The sequence below is a fragment of the Scyliorhinus torazame genome, chromosome 7 (genome assembly GCF_047496885.1).
Source record: "Scyliorhinus torazame isolate Kashiwa2021f chromosome 7, sScyTor2.1, whole genome shotgun sequence".
Taxonomy (NCBI): Eukaryota; Metazoa; Chordata; class Chondrichthyes; order Carcharhiniformes; family Scyliorhinidae; genus Scyliorhinus; species Scyliorhinus torazame.
This window is the reverse complement of record NC_092713.1, coordinates 303,732,451-303,753,899: the sequence shown is the minus strand read 5'-3', so window position 1 is coordinate 303,753,899 and position 21,449 is coordinate 303,732,451. Positions and strand designations below refer to the sequence as shown.

Genomic DNA, 21,449 nt, shown 5'->3' with positions numbered 1-21,449 from the left:
TAGTGTTGGTGAGTCCACCACTGTTGCAGGCAGGGCATTCCACACCCTTACTACTCTCTGAGTAAAGAACCTACCTCTGACATCTGTCCTATATCTATCTCCCCTCAATTTAAAGCTATGTCCCCTCGTGCTAGAAATCACCATCTGGGGGAAAAGGCTCTCACTGCCCACCCTATCCAATCCTCTGATCATCTTGTAGAAGCTGTTCTTGAGTCGGTTGGTACGTGACCTCAAACTTTGGTATCTTTTTCCTGACAGAAGAAGGTGGAAGAGAGTATGTCCAGGGTGCGTGGGGTCCTTAATTAGGCTGGCTGCCTTTCCGAGGCAGCAGGAATTGTAGACAGAGTCAATGGATGGGAGGCTGGTTTGCGTGATGGACTGGGCTACATTCACAACCTTTTGTAGTTTCCTGCGGTCTTGGGCAGAGCAGGATTCATACCAAGCTGTGATACAACCAGAAAGAATGCTTTCTGTGGGGCATCTGTAAAAGTCGGTGAGAGTTGTAGCTGACATGCCAAATTTCCTTAGTCTTCTGAGAAAGTAGAGTCGTTGGTGGGCTTTCTTAATTATAGAATGAAGACTGAACTGAACTGAAGATTAACTGAAGACTGGATAAGGATGGCCGATTTTCTTCCCTAATGGACATGAACAAACCAGATGGGGTGGCTGCCAAGGGACCATTACTGAGACTAGCTTTACACTTCGGATTTTATGAAATGGATTTGAATCCCGAAAGGTGTCACGTTGGGATCTGAACTCGCATTCCCACTGAGTTACTCGCCCAGCAACTTTGCCACTCTGCTACCATCCCACCACAGAATGGAGGAGGCTGAGGGGGTTTTAACTGAAGTGGGCACAATTATGAAGGGCCGAGATAAAGTGGATAGGAATGAGCTATCTGCATTAGCAGAGAGGCTATTAACTAGGGGCCATAAATTTAAAGTTACTGGCAGGAGGATCAGAGGGGAGTTGAGGAGAGGATTTTTAGCCAGAGGTTAGGAGAGATTTGGAACTCACTGCCTGAAAGAAAGTGGCATTGCATTAAAAAAAACAGCTGTGTATACTCTTGTAGGTGCTGTTACCTATCACGATGCAGACCATGAGCTGCAAAGTGGGATTAAGCAGTATAGCTCCTTTTCAGATGACACAGACATGAGCGACTGAATGTTTTCTGTATTTCTGTGTACAATCTATCTGCAAAGTCTGCCTTGTTTTGTTTTGTCTGGTGGGAAGGATACTTCAGGACATGACTGAGACGTAATCCATGTAATGAGGAGCTGAGTCTTGTCCTGGGGGCACGCACAGAAGGAGCTGACAGGCAGCTCCGGAAAAACAGGAAGAAGACCGAGAGTTGGGATTACTGCAGCATCCTCTCAACTTGAAACAAACAGCAATGTATTGGCAGAAAAGACGGCATGAAGAATTCATCACTGTGTCTGTTTCCTGACCAAATTGGCGTTTAACAAAATGTCTTAGCTATTTAAAGGTGTACCGTAGCTTTATCCAAATAAATCAAATGACCCTTTCTAAAATACTCTGAAATAAACCTCAGCAATAACATTTGGTCTAATTGTTTGAATTTTCTTGCCAGCTATTAAAGGTTTCAGATTTGTGGTTGTATTTTTCCTTAGACTGCATGCACTCCCAGATAGTAACATACTTTCCGGGCTCCGCAGATGAAGAGATCAGTTATTGTGGTTTCATTCGGAGCCTTGCATCTATAATCCAGATGTGCTCCACTGTCGGAGGGTCAGTACTGAGGGAGTGCTGTACTGTCGGAGGGTCAGTACTGAGGGAGTGCTGCACTGTCAGAGTCAGTACTGAGGAAGTGCTGCACTGTCACAGGGTCAATACTGAGGGAGCGCTGCACTGTCAGATCGTCAGCACTGAGGGAGTGCTGCACTCTCAGATTGTCAGTACTGAGGGAGTGCTGCACTGTCAGAGGGTCAGTACTGAGGGAGTGCTGCACTGTCAGAGGGTCAGTGCTGAGGGAGTGCTGCACTGTCAGAGGGTCAGTACTGAGGGAATGCTGCACTGTCAGATAGTCACCACTGAGGGAGTGCTGCACTCTCAGATTGTCAGTACTGAGGGAGTGCTGCACTGTCAGAGGGTCAGTGCTGAGGGAGCGTTGCAATGTCAGAGGGTCAGTACTCAGGGAATGCTGCACTGTCAAAGAGTCTGTTCTGGGGGAGTCAGAGGGGCTGTATAGAGGGAGTTCTGTACAATCATGTGGTCAGCACTGAGGGAGTGCTGTACTGATGGAGGAGCCCTGCTAGTGAGAGCTGTATTGTCAGAGGGGCTGTACTAGGTTGCACTGTTGCAATACTTCTGGCAAGGTTGTTGAGGAAAAAGTGGTGTTTATCACAAAAAGGATAAATCACACTTTTTGGAGGTGGAAGATGCGGAGTTTGAGATCTGAAAACATGATGGAACCAAACAATCCATGGTATCCATAGAATGTCTACAGTGCAGAAGGAGGCCATTGAGTCTGCACCAATTGATTTTGTATACACCTCCCACTGCCTTAGGAAGGCAGGCAGCATTATCAGAGACCCCTCCTGCCCAGGCATTGCCTTCTTCCAGACCCTTCCATCAGGCAGAAGGTACAGAAGTCTGAAGACTTGCACATCCAGACATAGGAACAGCTTCTTCCCCACAGCTACTAGACTCCTCAACGACTCCCCCTCGGACTGATCTGTTCCCTGTAAGAACACTATTTACGACGCCCTATGCTGCTCTTGCTCATGTTATTTGCGTTGTTTAGTCCCTTGTTCCGCACTGTAACCAATCACTGTTTGTCGATGTACCATTTGTCAATGTTCTCGGTTGATTATTCTTGTGTCTACTATGTACGTCCTGTGTACGTTCCCTCGGCCGCAGAAAAATACTTTTTCCTGTACTTCGGTACATGTGACAATAAATTAAATCAAATCAAATCCCGATACAGCACTCTAACCTAGGCCCACTCCCCCGCCCTAAACCCATAGTCCCGCGCATCGATCATGGCCAACCCACTTAACCTGCACATCTTTGGAGTGTGGGAGGAAACCCACGCAGACCTGTGAGAACATGCAAACTCCACAGAGGCAGTCACCCGAGGTCGGAATCGAACCCTGGCACTGTGAGGCAGCAGTGCTAACCATTACAATAATTTGCAACTTCTCGCAATGAATTAGTTAAATAAAAACCCGAAACAACAACTCATATTTGTGTGGTACCTTTAACGTTGCAAAAAGTCCCAAGGCATTTCACAGGAGTCAATGGAGTAGAGATTGGTACAGTGATTATGTTTCCTAGGTACTTCACTAGCTATAAAGTGGACCACCCTGTAATGATGAGAGTTGCTATGTAAATGCAAGTTCCAACTTTTCTTTTCCTGGTCTGTATCTGGGCAGTTTCTACAAGGAACCAGACCTGCTCATAACGCACAATCTCCTTCTCACATCTGACCACCAGCTTCTTTCTTTCAGCCTCTGTAACGTCCTTGGGTTGTTTTGAGATGTTCAGGGCGCTACATAAATCCCCATTACTAGTGCTAACACACAAACATAAGCAAATAGGAGCAGGAGTAGGCCCTCTGCAGCCTGCTCCACCATTCACTTAGATCATGAGTCAGAATTTACATCAACTCCATTTTTCAGTCCTATCCACTATCACTTGGAAATCCAAAATCTATTGATATGTTCACAAGATTTAGGAGCAGAATTAGGCCATTCAGCCCATCGAGTCTGCTCTGCCATTCTATCACGGCTGATATGTTCCTCATCTGCTACCTACAATGCTACAGACCAAGAGCTGGATGGCGAAATCAACCAGAGCATCTCCTCCCTAGACCACATGATGCAGGAGCGGGAATCGGCAATTTAGCCTGCCGAGCCCAACACCCTCAATGTGATCATGGCTGACCCCATCCAGGCCTCAATTCCACCATCCTGCCCGTTCTTCCTAACCCTTCAACCCATCACCAATTAGAAATCAGTTTGACTCCTCCTTAAATTGACTCTCTGTCCCAGCATCCTCAGCACTCTGGGGTAGCGAATTCCACAGATTCACAACCCTTTGGGAGAAGTAGTTTCTCCTCAAATCCATCTTAAATTTGTCACCTCTTATTCTAAGATTATGACCTCCCGTTTTAGAATGCCCCACAAGAGAAAGTATCTGCTCCACGTCTACTTTATCCATACCTTTTATCATCTTGTGTACCTCAATTAGATCTCCCCTCATTCTTCTGAACGCTAGAGAGTTTCGGCCTAATCATTCCTCGGGCTGCATTCTCCGCAGCCCCGCGCCAAAACCGCAGCCGGCATGGAGGCGGAGAATCCACTTTCGCGCCGTAATCGGGCCTGGCGCCGGTTCGGCGATTCCCCGGGCCCTGAAAATCGGCGTGACCGCGGAGTACGCCGCGTGGCTGGGGGCCCATTGACAGAGGCCCACCCAGCAAACCTCCGCTCCTGACCGACGGCGTGGAACTAACCACCTATTGCCGGTCGGGATGCTGGCGTGGCGGCTGTGGACTCAGTCTGCGGCCGCCCTGATCGGGGGCGGGGGGTATGAAAACTGGGGGGGGGCTTATAGGCAGCCGGGGGTTAGATCTGCGCGGTTTGATGTTCGGGCACACGGCCGATCGGGTGGTCTCATTCTTCCGTCTCATTCCGCGGTCCGAGTCCACCATGGAGCGCGACGCCGCAGCCAAACCGGAATTGCACGAAAGCTGCGAGAGTCACTGCAGGTCCCTGCCATCCCCCTGCAGGGCACTGAATTAGCTCAACATGTTTCTCGGAATTTCTGCAGTAAAACTCCACCGTTTTTACGCCGATGTGGGGACATAGTCCCACTTTGGGAGAATCCAGCCCCTCATCTCTGGACTCAACCTAGTGAACCTCCTCTGAACTGCCTCCAAATGCCACTACATTGTTCCTCAAATAAGGGGACCAAAACTGTGCACAAGACGCCAGATGTGGTCTTACCATTGATCTCAGTCTTCAATACACCAGTGATTGGTTATCCACATATTGTGTTAGAGACTTCCAAATATTCGCAACATTTTGAGTGAAGACATTTCTCTTCACCTCAGTCCTAAATGGCCAACCTCTTATCCTGGGACCATAATCTCTAGTTCGAGGCTGTCCAACCAAGATAGTCTTCACAGTACGAACGCAAGAAGAGCAAACTGGAAATGATGTGGCATTAAAGTTTGAACGAGAGCGAGAAATTTAGAGTAACTATTGCTGGTAAAGAAAGATTCATGGGTCTAAAAGCTGACAAATTCCTTGGATCTGATGGCCTCCACCCCGAGGTTTAAAGGAGGAGGCTGCCAGATTAGTGGAAGAATTGTTTTTTTTTTCCTGAATTCTCTCGATTGAAGCACGCTCCCTCTGAATTAGAAGGTTGCAAATTTCCAATAACCCTGTTATTCAAGAAAGGAGCCTGCATCAGTGGATTCAGACACGAAACTATTCAATCTATGCCACCTTCAATTCAAAACCATAATCACTCCAATATTAGTCCTTGAGCTCCAGTATACAGATGCCGTTTGTGTGTGTGCTCACTCAGAAACTGAGTCTCTGGTCATTATCAATTCCTTCTCTGATACATATGAGGAAATGCACCTTTTACTAAACACCCAGAAAACTAAGATCACCTTCTACCTAGCTCCCGCAGCACAACAACAACCCCAACCCTCCCCGCCAATTAAGGTTAAAGGCAAGATTTTGGAAATGTCAACCATTTTCCATATCTTAGGAGTCTCCTCTGCCGCAGGCAGACGCAGGCGACAACCTTCACCTTCACCTTTAATGTGCCAGCTCAGCCTTCAGCTGACTGAGGAAAAGAGTATTTGAAGACCAGGATCTTAAACCCGAACTAAGGTCGTGGTTCACTGGGCCGCAGTGGTCCCCATGCTCCTATGTGCTTCAGAGACTTGGAACAACTTGCAGCAGGTCCCTCAAAGGACTGGAGAAATATCACCGGTGGTGCCTTCGCAAGATCCTCCAAATCCGGTGGCAAGAATGGTGGTCCAAAAGCAGCTCCTCTCCCAAGCTAATAGGCCCAGCGCCAATCACTCAAACCCAGCTCCGCTGGGCACGACATGTCGCTCGCATGCCTGAAACCAGGCGCTTGAAGCAACTACTTAAAACCTGTTTGTGGAGACTCCCAGGAGGACAGGGGAGATGATTTTGGGATGTCCTCAAAGAATGCCTGAAGGCGTCAATCATCCCTGCTGACCAACAGGAGCCCTGGCTTGTTGGACCAAAAAGGAAAAGGTTATTTGGCGATGCACCAAACACATGGAGAGACTTCACTGGGGACCCGGAGAAGTGAAGTTCAGGCACTGAGAGAGTGCACAAACCTCCCAACAACACATCTGCCCAACTTGCCAAGTGCCCCCTGCCCTGCGTGTGAGAAACTTTGCAGAACCCACATTGGTCTTCTCAGCCACCCTAGAGCCTATCAAACCAGAGGGACTGTCTCAGAAGGGGGAGGATGCATTGGTTTTGATCTTTCAGAATCATCGAGCTTCTAGTGTTCTCCCTGTGGTTTGGAAGATAGCAAAGGTGACTCTGCTGTTCAAGAAACGAGTGAGGGAGAAAACAGGAGACCATAGACGAGATGGCTTGACATTAGTAGCAGGGAAAATGCTAGAATCTACTATTAAAGATGCAGAACCGAGCACTTACCTCAGTATGATTTGGCAGAGTCAACATGGTTTTAGAAAAGGAAAATGTTTTGAGTGTTTAACTAGCTGGCGAAATGACGGGGAGCCAGTGGATGGTGCATATTTGGATTTTCAGAAAGTTGCTACACAAAATTAGGGTTCAAGATGTTAGGGTAAAATATTAATATACATTCTGGATTGATTAAATGAACAGAAAAATGGACAGTAGGAATAAATGGGTCTTTTCTGTGATGGCAGGATGTAAGCCATGAGTACTACAATGATCAGGACTTGGCCTCTGTAATTGACAATCCACGTTGCCAACTTAGATGAGGAGATTGAGTGTAAGTTATCCAAATTTGCTGATGATGCAAAGTTAGATGGGAATGTACGCTGTAAGGTGGGCTCAAGGGCAGCACGGTAGCATAGTGGTTAGCACAATTGCTTCACAGCTCCAGGGTCCCAGGTTCGATTCCCGACTTGGGTCACTCTGTGCGGAGTCTGCACGTTCTCCCCGTGTCTGCGTGGGTTTCCTCCGGGTGCTCCGGTTTCTTCCCACAGTCCAAAGATGCGCAGATTAGGTGGATTGGCCATGCTAAATTGCCCTTAGTGTCCAAAATTGCCTTAGCGTTAAGTGGGGTTACTGAGTTACAGAGATGGGGTGGAGGTGTGGGCTTGGGTAGGGTGCTCTTTCCAAGAGCCGGTGCAGACTCGATGGGCCGAATGGCCTCCTTCTGCACTGTAAATTCTATGAAATAAACCACCAAGGATACAGATTGGCTAAGTGATTGGGGAAGAGGCTGCAGATGGAATAACAAGTGTGAAATTATCGATTTTCACAGGAAGAATGGAGAAGTTAAATAAAAGTTGAGAGCCTAGTAATATTGGTATTTGGATGTCCTTGTACACAAATTACAGAAAGTTAACATGCAGGTACAAGTCATTGGGAAGGTGAATGGTATGTTAGACTTTATTGCATCAAGTTGGTGCATGAGAGGAAAGAACTCATGTTGCAATTATATCAAACTTTGTCGGGCCAAATCTGTGGGGATTTGGTCGCCTGCTGATGCTCGCATTCCGGGCATTGTCTGGCATCTTTGAATTTGTCCATGTGTGTGTTTCTGGAGCATACCTCTTTGTTCGCCTGGGGAGGGAGCGGCGCTCCGAGGGCTAGTGGTGTTGAGGCAAACCTGTTGGACTTTGGCCTGGTGTTGTACTTTACTCAGAGAGTGGTTAGGGTGTGGAATGGACTGCCTGCTGTGATAGTGGAGTCGGACACTTTAGGAACTTTCAAGCGGTTATTGGATCGGCACATGGAGCACACCAGAATGACAGGGAGTGGGATAGCTTGATCTTGGTTTCGGACAATGCTCGGCACAACACCGAGGGCCGAAGGGCCTGTTCTGTGGTGTACTGCTCTATGTTCTATGTTCTAGACCGGGGTAGTGAGCACAGTTTTGATCTCCTTCCCTCTCGAAGGATATAATTTGCTTTTGAGGGAGGGATTGGAGTGATTCCCGGGACAGGGGGATTGTTCTATGAGGAGAGATTGAGTGGAATGGGCCTATATTCTCTGGAGTTTAAAAGACTGCAAAGTGATCTCATTGAAATCTATTAAATTCTTGTAGCGATTTGACAGGGTAGTTTCAGAGGGCCTGTTTTCTCTGGCTGGAGAGAACTGAAGGTCGTAGACCCAGGGTCAGGTATCGGGCCATTTAGGACAAAGGTGAGGAGAAATGTCTTCACTCAAGAGGGTGGTGAATCTTTTGACTGGTCTCCCCCCAATCAGCTTCAGACATTCAATCATGGACTATATTCCAGATGGAGATTGACAGTTTTTAGGGACTAAGAAAATCAAGGGACCTGGGGACAGTCAACATGGTAGAGGGTCAGCCATGAAACAGAAAATGCTGGATAAGCTCAGCAGGTCTGTCAGAATCTGTGGAGTGAGAAACACGGTTAATGTTTCGAGTCCATTGACCCTTCCACAAAGGATGTTGTATGGCCTACCCCGCTCCTATTTCTCATGTTCCCCAACATCTGTCAAGCCCTTAGTTAAGGAAAACATATCGGTACACTCACTGTTCAAGATGTGGTCTCACTGAAGCCCAATATAATCACAGCAAGACTTCCATCACCTTTTACTTCAACTCCTTTGCAATGAGGGCCATCATACAATATGCTTGCATGATAAATAGGTTTGACAAAAGGGTAGTTTTAACAAAGAGTGTAAGCTGCTACAAGAGGTGACAACAAGGCCAGAGCTAGACTGTATTAGTTTTGATCTGTTATCCATGGTACTCACTGGCTTCGATAGGAGTTTAAACCACACGGCCCCCATGACCTCCAGTGCCACTGTATTTTCGCAGGAGCAGGGATCCCATAGACGGTGCAGGTCAGTGTCTGGCGACTTCCACGTGGGTAGATGTTGGTCGGGGAAGCCACTTCCTTCTCGTGAATCTGAGGTGGGACTGTTGGAGGGAAAGAAAGAGGCAGGTGCTTGACTGAAGTCCTGGACAGAGCAGGTGAGAAGATGGCCACTGCAGTTCAATTTTCCCACCCGCAGCGCACCCTCGCCAGAGGGTTTCACGGAGACGTGTGGTGGTTACTATGGGAAAGCCCACTGACAACCGGGTGGGGGGGGGAAGGTGGAATCCCGCCAACGGCGAACGGGACGCGGCCAAGAAACACATGGTTGGTGCGCCAGAGAATCCCGCCCGGTGTCTGGTGGTTCAACTGATAACCAACCAAATGTAGAGCTTGGACAATATAGAAAGCCCCCAATATAGAAATCCCCCATGTATATAAACCCCCGATCTGATATGGAAATCCACACCTCCATGTTCCAGTGAAATGATGAAATATATTCTGTGAATATTGGCTCATGAAAGTGCGCAACCACCCCAGTGTCTTCATGTCCACCCCAGTGTCTTCACATCTACCCCCATGTCTTCACATCTACCCCGGTGCCCTCACATCTACCCCAGTGTCTTCACATCTATCCCAGTGTCTTCACATCTATCCCAGTGCCTTCACATCTACCCCGGTGCCCTCACATCTAACCCAGTGTCTTCACATCTACCCCAGTGCCCTCACATCTACCCCAGTGTCTTCACATCTATCCCAGTGTCTTCACATCTACCCCAGTGCCTTCACATCTACCCCAGTGTCTTTACATTTACCCCAGTGCTCTCACATCTACCCAGTGTCTTTACATTTACCCCAGTGCTCTCACATCTACCCCAGTGTCTTTACATTTACCCCAGTGCCCTCACATCTACCCATGTGTCCTCCCATCTACCCCAGTGCTCTCACATCTACCCCAGCGTCTTCACATCTACACCAGTGTCTTCACATCTACCCCAGTGTCTTCACATCTACCCCAGTGTCTTCACATCTATCCCAGTGTCTTCACATATACCCCAGTGCTCTCACATCTACCCCAGTGTCTTCACATCTACTCCAGTGTCATGACATCTATCCCAGTGTCTTCACATCTACCCCAGTGTCTTCACATCTACCCCAGTGTCTTCACATCTACCCCAGTGTCTTCGCATCTATCCCAGTGTCTTCATATATACCCCAGTGCTCTCACATCTACCCAGTGTCTTCACATCTACTCCAGTGTCTTCACATCTACCCCAGTGTCTTCACATCTACCCCAGTGCCCTCACATCTACCCCAGTGTCTTCACATCTACCCCAGTGTCTTCACATCTACCCCAGTGTCTTCACATCTACCCCAGTGTCTTCACATCTACTCCAGTGTCTTCACATCCACCCCAGTGCCCTCACATCCTCCCCAGCGTCCTCACATCTATCCCAGTGTCTTCACATCTACCCCAGTGTCCTCACATCTACCCCAGTGTCTTCACATCTACCCCAGTGCTCTCACATCTACCCCAGTACCCTCACATCTACCCCAGTTCCCTCACATCTACCCCAGTTCCCTCACATCTACCCCAGTTCCCTCACATCTCCCCAAGTGCCCTCACATCTACCCCAGTGCCCTCACATCTAACCCAGTGTCTTCACATGTACGCAGTGTCTTCACATCTACCCCAGTGCCCTGACATCTACCCCAGTGCCTTCACATCTACCCAGTGTCTTCACATCTACCCCAGTGCCCTCACATCTAGCCCAGTGTCTTCACATCTACCCCAGTGTCTTCACATCTACCCCAGTGTCTTCACATCTATCCCAGTGTCTTCACATCTACCCAGTGTCTTCACATCTACTCCAGTGTCTTCACATCTACCCCAGTGTCTTCACATCTACCCCAGTGCCCTCACATCCTCCCCAGCGTCCTCACATCTACCCCAGTGTCTTCACATCTACCCCAGTGTCTTCACATCTACCCCAGTGTCTTCACATCTACCCCAGTGTCTTCACATCTACTCCAGTGTCTTCACATCCACCCCAGTGTCTTCACATCTACCCCAGTGTCCTCACATCTACCCCAGTGCTCTCACATCTACCCCAGTGCCTTCACATCTACCCCAGTGCCTTCACATCTACCCCAGTTCCCTCACATCTACCCCAGTTCCCTCACATCTACCCCAGTTCCCTCACATCTACCCCAGTTCCCTCACATCTCCCCAAGTGCCCTCACATCTACCCCAGTGTCTTCACATGTACGCAGTGTCTTCACATATACCCCAGTGCCCTGACATCTACCCCAGTGCCTTCACATCTACCCAGTGTCTTCACATCTACCCCAGTGCCCTCACATCTAGCCCAGTGCCTTCACATCTACCCCAGTGCCTTCACATCTACCCCAGTGTCCTCACATCTAACCCAGTGTCTTCACATCTACCCCAGTGTCTTCACATCTACCCCAGTGTCCTCACATCTACCCCAGTGCTCTCACATCTACCCCAGTGTCTTCACATCTACCCCAGTGTCTTCACATCTACCCCAGTGTCCTCACATCTACCCCAGTGTCTTCACATCTACCCCAGTGTCCTCACATCTAACCCAGTGTCTTCACATCTACCCCAGTGCCCTGACATCTACCCCAGTGCCTTCACATCTACCCAGTGTCTTCACATCTACCCCAGTGCCCTGACATCTACCCCAGTGCCTTCACATCTACCCAGTGTCTTCACATCTACCCCAGTGCCCTCACATCTACCCCAGTGCCCTCACTTCTACCCCAGTGCTCTCACATCGACCCCAGTGTCTTCACATCTACCCCAGTGTCCTCACATCTATCCCAGTGTCTTCACATTTATCCCAGTGTCCTCACATCTACCCCAGTGCTCTCACATCGACCCCAGTGTCTTCACATCTACCCCAGTGTCCTCACATCTAACCCAGTGTCTTCACATCTACCCCAGTGCCCTCACATCTAACCCAGTGTCTTCACATCTACCCCAGTGTCCTCACATGTACCCCAGTGTCTTCACATCTACCCCAGTGTCCTCACATCTACCCCAGTGTCCTCACATCTAACCCAGTGTCTTCACATGTACGCAGTGTCTTCACATCCATCCCAGTTTCTTCACATCTTCTTCAGTGACAACCTCATCAGTTGAACTGCTTGGAATTACATAATGACGGGGAATCAAAGTAATTTAGGTACATCACATGGACAAAATCGAACAGCACTTAAGAAGGGATGTTCTTGCTTTTGAAGCAGTTCAGAGAAAGTGCACCGGGCTTATTGCTGGGCTGAAGCAGTTTGTCTTATGGGGATAGGTTGTGCAGGTTGGGTCTTTACTCAATGGAGTTTAGGAGAATCAGAAGTGATCTTACGGAAACATATCAGATTCTGAAGGGGTCAATAAGGTAGCTGTTTCCTCAATAGAGAGTTCAGGAGGAATATCGTCTCTCAGGGGGTCTTTACTCTTTGGATTTCCCTTCCCCAGACAGTAGTGAAGGATGGTCATTGGATATATTTCAGATTGAGTCAGAAAGGTTTTTGATCGACAAGGGAGTGATGTGTAACAGGGGTCATGCAAAAAAGTGAGGTGAAAGCCACAATTACACCTCCCGAGAGGTTATTAAATGGCAAAGCAGCCTACGTCTGATCCTAGTTCTTATGATCTGATGGACTTTTATCCACGCACACATTATCCTATGATGGACTCAACCCAGTTATTTCATCTCCTCCCATAGCTCATGTACACTCGATCCTATCAGAGACTCAACCCACCCATTTAATCCCCATCCAAAGCCCATGTATTGTTTACCCTATCATGGACTTGACACATAAATTTAATCTCTTTGCACAGTCCCTGTACACTCTACCCTATCATTGAGGTTAGATTTATCCGAAATCGGTATTGGCAACCTGATAGGAATGGTTGGCTTCCTTCTCTATTTTATGCCATGGGACTGGGAGCAATAATTTGAAATTCGCCGTCGGGCCTTTTGTCCCTGAGCTGTGCAGCCTTGGGTTAACATTGTGCTACCTTACTGGAGAAGCTCTATTGCTGGAGATTTGGCAATTGCTTAATTTGGAGATCTCTAAGTGAGGTGGTGTCAGACATACTTGTTGACAAAAGCCACATGGTAACTGCATGCGCGTTTGCTTTGAAGGCTTGAGGTTTCAGGACTGGAATTGCTGCTCCCGTTTCACCCGTGGGATTTAAGTTTGGAAGAAGCCAGGACAAGGATAACTTCAAATTTAATTTCAGAGCTTTACAAGGTGCCTGATGAGCACCGTCCGATTTGAAGAGGCCGTATAGGCTTCAAATTCAATTCTTCAATCAGTCGGCGCCCCCTCGCCCCAGCCAAAGGTGGCGGCGACACTCCCACCTTCCCTCAGTATGACATTGATATACCCTACCTCCATATGACAGAACCACCCGATGTGACAGGGCCCCCATTCCCAGTGTGACAGGGATAGCCCTGCCCTTGCAGTGTGGCAAGGAATTCCCCCCAGTGTGACAGTGACACCCCACTCCTCTTCCCCAGTGTGACAGTGGGACCCTTCCCCCGTCCTTCACCAGTGAGAAATACAGCAAGGCTCCATGTGTTCGGCACTGGATGAACTACCTCAGCTCAATGTTTTATTGGGTTTTTAAAAATAAATTAATTTAGAGTACCCAATTAATTTTTTCCAATTAAGGGGCAATTTAGCGCGGCCAATCCACCTTTGGGTTGTGGGGGTGAAACCCAGGCAAACACGGGGAGAATGTGTAAACTCCTCAAGGACAGTGACCCAGAGCCGGGATCGAACCTGGGACCTCGGCGCCATAAGACTGCAGTGCTAACCACTGCGCCACCGTGCTGCCCTCTGTTTTATTGTGGTTCAGTGCCCTGGACAAGTAGGAGGCTCAATACAGGGCAGAGCTTTCAGAGTGGACAGTGCGGTTACCACTGAGGCTAGGGACTGGGTTATAATGGCCACAGCAATCAGATAGTCTGGACGTAGAATTGCAGAATCGCTGCAACACAGGAGGCCATTTGGTCCTTCGTATTTGTGCTGGCCCTCTGAAGCAGCAACTGACCTAGTACCACACCCCTCCCTTTTCCTCAACCCTGCACATTTTTCCTTTCCGTATAATGATTCAATTCCTATTAAAAGCTAGTTTGACCCTGCCTCAACCACATTCTCAAGCAGCGCAATCCAGATCCTAACCACTCGCTGCGTAAAGATGATTTTCCTCTCGCCGCCATTGCTTCTCTCACCAATTACTTTAAACCTGGGCCCTCTGGTTTTCGATCCTTCCACCAGGGGGAGCCGCTTCTCTCCATCTACCCTGCCCAGACCCTCATCATTTTCAACAATTTATCAACTCTCCTCTAAATCTTTGCTTCTCCAAGGAAATCTGTCCCAACTCCTCCAGTCTATACCCAAAGTGAAGATCCTCACGCATCAAGAGGATGGAGTTCAGACAGTTGAAGGGTTTGAATTTGATAAGGACGAGGTATTGGGTAGGTTAAAATTAACAAAGTGCCAGGACTGGAACTTTATCCCAACACATTCTCTTTAATTCAACAAATGTACAAAATCTGGACATGTGACAAATGATTCATTCATGCGAAGATGATGCTACAGTGGTAATGTGTGTGGAACCCGTACCCCAGTGAGAGTCAGTGTGTGTGGAACCCGTACCCCAGTGAGAGTCAGTGTGTGTGGGACCCGTACCCCAGTGAGAGTCAGTGTGTGTGGAACCCGTACCCCAGTGAGAATCAGTGTGTGTGGAACCCATACCCCAGTGAGAGTCAGTGTGTGTGGAACCCGTACCCCAGTGAGAGTCAGTGTGTGTGGAACCTGTACCCCAGTGAGAGTCAGTGTGTGTGGAACCCGTACCCCAGTGAGAGTCAGTGTGTGTGGAACCCGTACGCCAGTGAGAATCAGTGTGTGTGGAACCTGTACCCCAGTGAGAGTCAGTGTGTGTGGAACCCATACCCCAGTGAGTCAGTGTGTGTGGAACCCGTATCCAGTGAGAGTCAGTGTGTGTGGAACCCATACCCCAGTGAGAGTCAGTGTGTGTGGAACCCTTACCGCAGTGAGAGTCAGTGTGTGTGGAACCCGTACCCCAGTGAGAGTCAGTGTGTGTGGAACCCGTACCCCAGTGAGAGTCAGTGTGTGTGGGACCCGTACCCCAGTGAGAGTCAGTATGTGTGGAACCTGTACCCCAGTGAGAGTCAGTGTGTGTGGAACCCGTACCCCAGTGAGAGTCAGTGTGTGTGGAACCCGTACCCCAGTGAGAGTCAGTGTGTGTGGAACCCGTACCCCAGTGAGAGTCAGTGTGTGTGGAACCCGTACCCCAGTGAGAGTCAGTGTGTGTGGAACCCATACCCCAGTGAGAGTCAGTGTGTGGGGGACCCGTACCCCAGTGAGAGTCAGTGTGTGTGGAACCCGTACCTCAGTGAGTCAATGTGTGTGGGACCCGTACCCCAGTGAGAGTCAGTGTGTGTGGAACCCGTACCCCAGTGAGAGTCAGTGAGTGTGGAACCGTACCCCAGTGAGAGTCAGTGAGTGTGGGACCCGTACCCCAGTGAGAGTCAGTGAGTGGAACCCGTACCCCAGTGAGAGCCAGGTGTGTGGAACCCGTACCCCAGTGAGAGTCAATGTGTGTGATACCCGTACCCCAGTGAGAATCAGTGTGTGTGGAACCCGTACCCCAGTGAGAGTCAGTGAGTGTGGGACCCGTACACCAGTGAGAGTCAGTGTGTGTGGAACCCGTACCCCAGTGAGAGTCAGTGAGTGTGGGACCCGTACCCCAGTGAGAGTCAGTGTGTGTGGAACCCGTACCCCAGTGAGAGTCAGTGTCTGTGGAACCCATACCCCAGTGAGAATCAGTGTGTGTGGAACCTGTACCCCAGTGAGAGTCAGTCTGTGTGGAACCCATACCCCAGTGAGAGTCAGTGTGTGTGGAACCCGTATCCAGTGAGAGTCAGTGTGTGTGGAACCCATACCCCAGTGAGAGTCAGTGTGTGTGGAACCCGTACCCCAGTGAGAGTCAGTGTGTGTGGAACCCGTACCCCAGTGAGAGTCAGTGTGTGTGGAACCCGTACCCCAGTGAGAGTCAGTGTGTGTGGAACCCGCACCCCAGTGAGAGTCAGTATGTGTGGAGCCCCTACCCCAGCGAGAGTCAGTGTGTGTGGAACCCGTACCCCAGTGAGAGTCAGTTTGTGTGGGACCCGTACCCCAGTGAGAGTCAGTGTGTGGGGGACCCGTACCCCAGTGAGACTCAGTGAGTGTGGGACCCGTACCCCAGTGAGAGTCAGTGTGTGGGGGACCCGTACCCCAGTGAGATTCAGTGTGTGGGGGACCCGTACCCCAGTGAGAGTCAGTGTGTGTGGAACCCGTACCTCAGTGAGTCAATGTGTGTGGGACCCGTACCCCAGTGAGAGTCAATGTGTGTGATACCCGTACCCCAGTGAGGATCAGTGTGTGTGGAACCCGTACCCCAGTGAGAGTCAGTGTGTGTGGAACCCGTACCCCAGTGAGAGTCAGTGAGTGTGGGACCCGTACTCCAGTGAGAGTCAGTGTGTGTGGAACCCGTACCCCAGTGAGAGTCAGTAAGTGTGGGACCCGTACCCCAGTGAGAGTCAGTGTGTGGGGGATCCGTACCCCAGTGAGAGTCAGTGAGTGTGGGACCCGTACCCCAGTGAGAGTCAGTGTGTGGGGGACCCGTACCCCAGTGAGAGTCAGAGTGTGTGGGACCTGTACCCCAGTGAGAGTCAGTGTGTGTGGGACCCGTACCCCAGTGAGAGTCAGTGAGTGTGGGACCCGTACCCCAGTGAGAGTCAGTGTGTGTGGGACCCGTACCCCAGTGAGAGTCAGTGAGTGTGGGACCCGTACCCCAGTGAGAGTCAGTGTGTGTGGGACCCGTACCCCAGTGAGAGTCAGTATGTGTGGAGCCCCTACCCCAGCGAGAGTCAGTGTGTGTGGAACCCGTACCCCAGTGAGAGTCAGTGTGTGTGGAACCCGTACCCCAGTGAGAGTCAGTTTGTGTGGGACCCGTACCCCAGTGAGAGTCAGTGTGTGGGGGACCCGTACCCCAGTGAGACTCAGTGAGTGTGGGACCCGTACCCCAGTGAGAGTCAGTGTGTGGGGGACCCGTACCCCAGTGAGATTCAGTGTGTGGGGGACCCGTACCCCAGTGAGAGTCAGTGTGTGTGGAACCCGTACCTCAGTGAGTCAATGTGTGTGGGACCCGTACCCCAGTGAGAGTCAATGTGTGTGATACCCGTACCCCAGTGAGAATCAGTGTGTGTGGAACCCGTACCCCAGTGAGAGTCAGTGTGTGTGGAACCCGTACCCCAGTGAGAGTCAGTGAGTGTGGGACCCGTACTCCAGTGAGAGTCAGTGTGTGTGGAACCCGTACCCCAGTGAGAGTCAGTAAGTGTGGGACCCGTACCCCAGTGAGAGTCAGTGTGTGGGGGATCCGTACCCCAGTGAGAGTCAGTGAGTGTGGGACCCGTACCCCAGTGAGAGTCAGTGTGTGGGGGACCCGTACCCCAGTGAGAGTCAGAGTGTGTGGGACCTGTACCCCAGTGAGAGTCAGTGTGTGTGGGACCCGTACCCCAGTGAGAGTCAGTGAGTGTGGGACCCGTACCCCAGTGAGAGTCAGTGTGTGTGGGACCCGTACCCCAGTGAGAGTCAGTGAGTGTGGGACCCGTACCCCAGTGAGAGTCAGTGTGTGTGGGACCCGTACCCCAGTGAGAGTCAGTGTGTGTGGGACCCGTACCCCAGTGAGAGTCAGTGTGTGGAACCCGTACCCCAATGAGAGTAAGTGTGTGTGGGACCCGTACCCCAGTGAGAGTCAGTGTGTGTGGGAACCCGTACCTCAGTGAGAGTCAGTGTGTGTGGGACCCGTACCCCTGTGAGAGTCAGTGTGTGTGGGACCCGTACCCCAGTGAGAGTCAGTGTGTGTGGGACCCGTACCCCAGTGAGAGTCAGTGTGTGTGGGAACCCGTACCTCAGTGAGAGTCAGTGTGTGTGGGACCTGTACCCCAGTGAGAGTCAGTGTGTGTGGGAACCCGTACCTCAGTGAGAGTCAGTGTGTGTGGGACCCGTACCCCAGTGAGAGTCAGTGTGTGTGGGACCCGTACCCCAGTGAGAGTCAGTGTGTGTGGGACCCGTACTCCAGTGAGAGTCAGTGTGTGTGGAACCCGTACCCCAGTGAGAGTCAGTAAGTGTGGGACCCGTACCCCAGTGAGAGTCAGTGTGTGGGGGATCCGTACCCCAGTGAGAGTCAGTGAGTGTGGGACCCGTACCCCAGTGAGAGTCAGTGTGTGGGGGACCCGTACCCCAGTGAGAGTCAGAGTGTGTGGGACCTGTACCCCAGTGAGAGTCAGTGTGTGTGGGACCCGTACCCCAGTGAGAGTCAGTGAGTGTGGGACCCGTACCCCAGTGAGAGTCAGTGTGTGTGGGACCCGTACCCCAGTGAGAGTCAGTGAGTGTGGGACCCGTACCCCAGTGAGAGTCAGTGTGTGTGGGACCCGTACCCCAGTGAGAGTCAGTGTGTGTGGGACCCGTACCCCAGTGAGAGTCAGTGTGTGGAACCCGTACCCCAATGAGAGTAAGTGTGTGTGGGACCCGTACCCCAGTGAGAGTCAGTGTGTGTGGGAACCCGTACCTCAGTGAGAGTCAGTGTGTGTGGGACCCGTACCCCAGTGAGAGTCAGTGTGTGTGGGACCCGTACCCCAGTGAGAGTCAGTGTGTGTGGGAACCCGTACCTCAGTGAGAGTCAGTGTGTGTGGGACCCGTACCCCAGTGAGAGTCAGTGTGTGTGGGAACCCGTACCTCAGTGAGAGTCAGTGTGTGTGGGACCCGTACCCCAGTGAGAGTCAGTGTGTGTGGGACCCGTACCCCAGTGAGAGTCAGTGTGTGTGGGACCCGTACCCCAGTGAGAGTCAGTGTGTGTGGGACCCGTACCCCAGTGAGAGTCAGTGTGTGTGGGACCCAGACCCCAGTGAGAGTCAGTGTGTGTGGGACCCGTATCCCAGTGAGAGTCAGTGTGTGTGGGGTACCTCCTCACAGATGAGGAGGATATCTAACACAGATGCTGGATGCGACATCCAAATACAAAGTGATTGAGAGGTATTCCGATCGTTCCTGTTTTGGAAGAGAATTCCGCTGGTGCTTTACCGTTGACCACAAGCTGCAGTTGCAGACGTTCCTCTAGCTTGGCTTTGCTGTTCCGCAGCACTATGGTGTAGTTTCCTGCATCCTGCTCTGTCGCCTCCGCAATCACCAAACCCAACGGGGAAAGTTTCACCTTGTTAAAGGTTGGACTTTTGTTGATAATCCTCCCATTTTTGAACCTGAAACAAAATACACATTTGGTGGTTGTTGACAACACTCAACGGAGGGAGAGAGAGTAGAAGAGGAGGGATTGAGCCAGTGGGAGGGAGAGAGAGTAGAAGAGGAGGGATTGAGCCAGTGGGAGGGAGAGAGAGTAGAAGAGGAGGGATTGAGCCAGTGGGAGGGAGAGAGAGTGTGAGTGAGATTGAGACCGGGGAGGGATTGAGTGGAAGGGATGGGGGAGGGAGACGGGGTTGAAGAGGGTGATTGCTACAGGAGGGAGTGAATGGGAGGGAGCGAAAAGGTAACAAAACGGAGGAACATAGGCCCCTTGAGCCTGTCCTGCAATTTCATGACATGATTGGCTGGTCTGTGGTCTGCCTTTGGCCCATATCTCTTAATATCTTTGTTTCTCAAAAATCTATCTCAGATTTAAAATTAACAACTGTTCTTGCTTCAACTGTTATTTGTGGGAAGGATGGAGGGGGGAATGGAGCGAGGGGTGGAGAGTAGAAGAGGCGGATTGAACCACTGGGAGGGGGAAAGGGGGAGGAATGGAAAGGGGAGGAGGGAGTGAGTGTAAAAGGGGGGGGGTAAGATGGAGAGAAGGTTATGGATAAAGAAGGGGTGTGAATAGAGGTGAGAGAGAGGGAAAGGAGGCGGTAGGGAAGGGGAGAAGGGAGAGGATACAAAGGAGGGAGTGGGAAGAGAGATGGAAAATTTGGAGGAGAGGAAGAAGGGGACAGAGATAAGGAGGAATAGAGGATAAGGTGAGGGAAAGAGGGAGGGGAAGAAGAGGAGCCAAATAAAAGTAAATGAGAAGGAGATATTTATGAAAGGAATTTATCTTGAATGCGGAATGGGCATTCAAATTAAGAAACAGAAATGTTCAGCTGATGACATTGTCTTCGGTCACATGGTAATCCGTGTGCTGAAATGTCCTTATTATCCTCACCATCTGATCTCTGGCTGGGGATAAGCTCGGATCCTCACAGGAAGTTTCACATTTTTCTCTCCTGCCTTTGCCTCGATGACCGAACTCTTCTCATAATCCACACGGATAAAGGGCTTTTCTGGATAAGGTGAGAACAAAAGACAAATCAGGAGGAGAACAGAATAAATACAGCGGCAGCAACTTAAACTCGGCTCGGGGATTGTGACTACATTTCCAAACTCTTTCATTGGCTTTGCTTTGAATGAACAGTGAATTCATGACCCAAAGACGTCGCATTGTATCTGTGAGGGTGTAGTACCGTGCTGTACATAGAACATAGAAAATACAGCACAGAACAGGCCCTTCGGCCCACGATGTTGTGCCAAACCTTTGTCCTAGATTAATCATAGATTATCATTGAATTTACAGTGCAGAAGGAGGCCATTCGGCCCTTTGAGTCTGCACCAGCTCTTGGAAAGAGCACCCTACCCAAACTCAACACCTCCACCCAACACCAAGGGCAATTTGGACATTAAGGGCAATTTATCATTGGCCAATTCACCTAACCCGCACATCTTTGGACTGTGGGAGGAAACCGGAGCACCCGGAGGAAACCCACGCAGACACGGGGAGGACGTGCAGACTCCGCACAGACAATGACCCAAGCCGGAATCGAACCTGGGACCATGGATCTGTGAAGCAATTGTGCTATCCACAATGCTACCGTGCTGCCCTTAAGAACAAATAAATCTACACTATATCATTTTCCCGTAATCCATCAGAGGGGCAGTACTGAGAGAGTGCTGCACTGTCAGAGGGTTAGTATTAATGGAGTGCTGCACTGTCAGAGGGGCAGCACTGAGAGAGTGTTGCACTGTCAGAGTGTCAGTACTGAGGGAGCGCCTCCTGAGGGAATGCTGCATTGCCAGTGGGGCAGTACCGAGGGTGCGTCTCCTGAGGGAATGCTGCATTGCCGGTGGGGCAGTACCGAGGGTGCGCCTCCTGAGGGAACCCTGCATTGCCAGTGGGGCAGTACCAAGGGAGCGCCTCCTGAGGGAATTGTGCATTGTCAATGGGGCAGTATCGAGGGATTGCTATATTGTCGGAGGGGCAGTACTGAAGGAATGCTGCACTGTCAGAGAGGCAGTA

General features: G+C 50.4%; 1 protein-coding gene across 1 annotated transcript in view; it reads right to left on the bottom strand.

Annotated features, from left to right (window-relative positions):
- Window positions 1–21,449, bottom strand: part of flt4 (fms related receptor tyrosine kinase 4) — a 620,139-nt gene that overhangs the window by 103,051 nt on the left and 495,639 nt on the right. The window contains exons 8-10 of the mRNA XM_072512680.1: window positions 20,322–20,439; window positions 19,211–19,386; window positions 8,961–9,126 (exon numbers count right to left, since the gene is read on the bottom strand). Of these exons, the coding sequence (XP_072368781.1) occupies window positions 8,961–9,126; window positions 19,211–19,386; window positions 20,322–20,439 (460 nt within the window). The remainder of the gene's footprint in view (window positions 1–8,960; window positions 9,127–19,210; window positions 19,387–20,321; window positions 20,440–21,449) is intronic.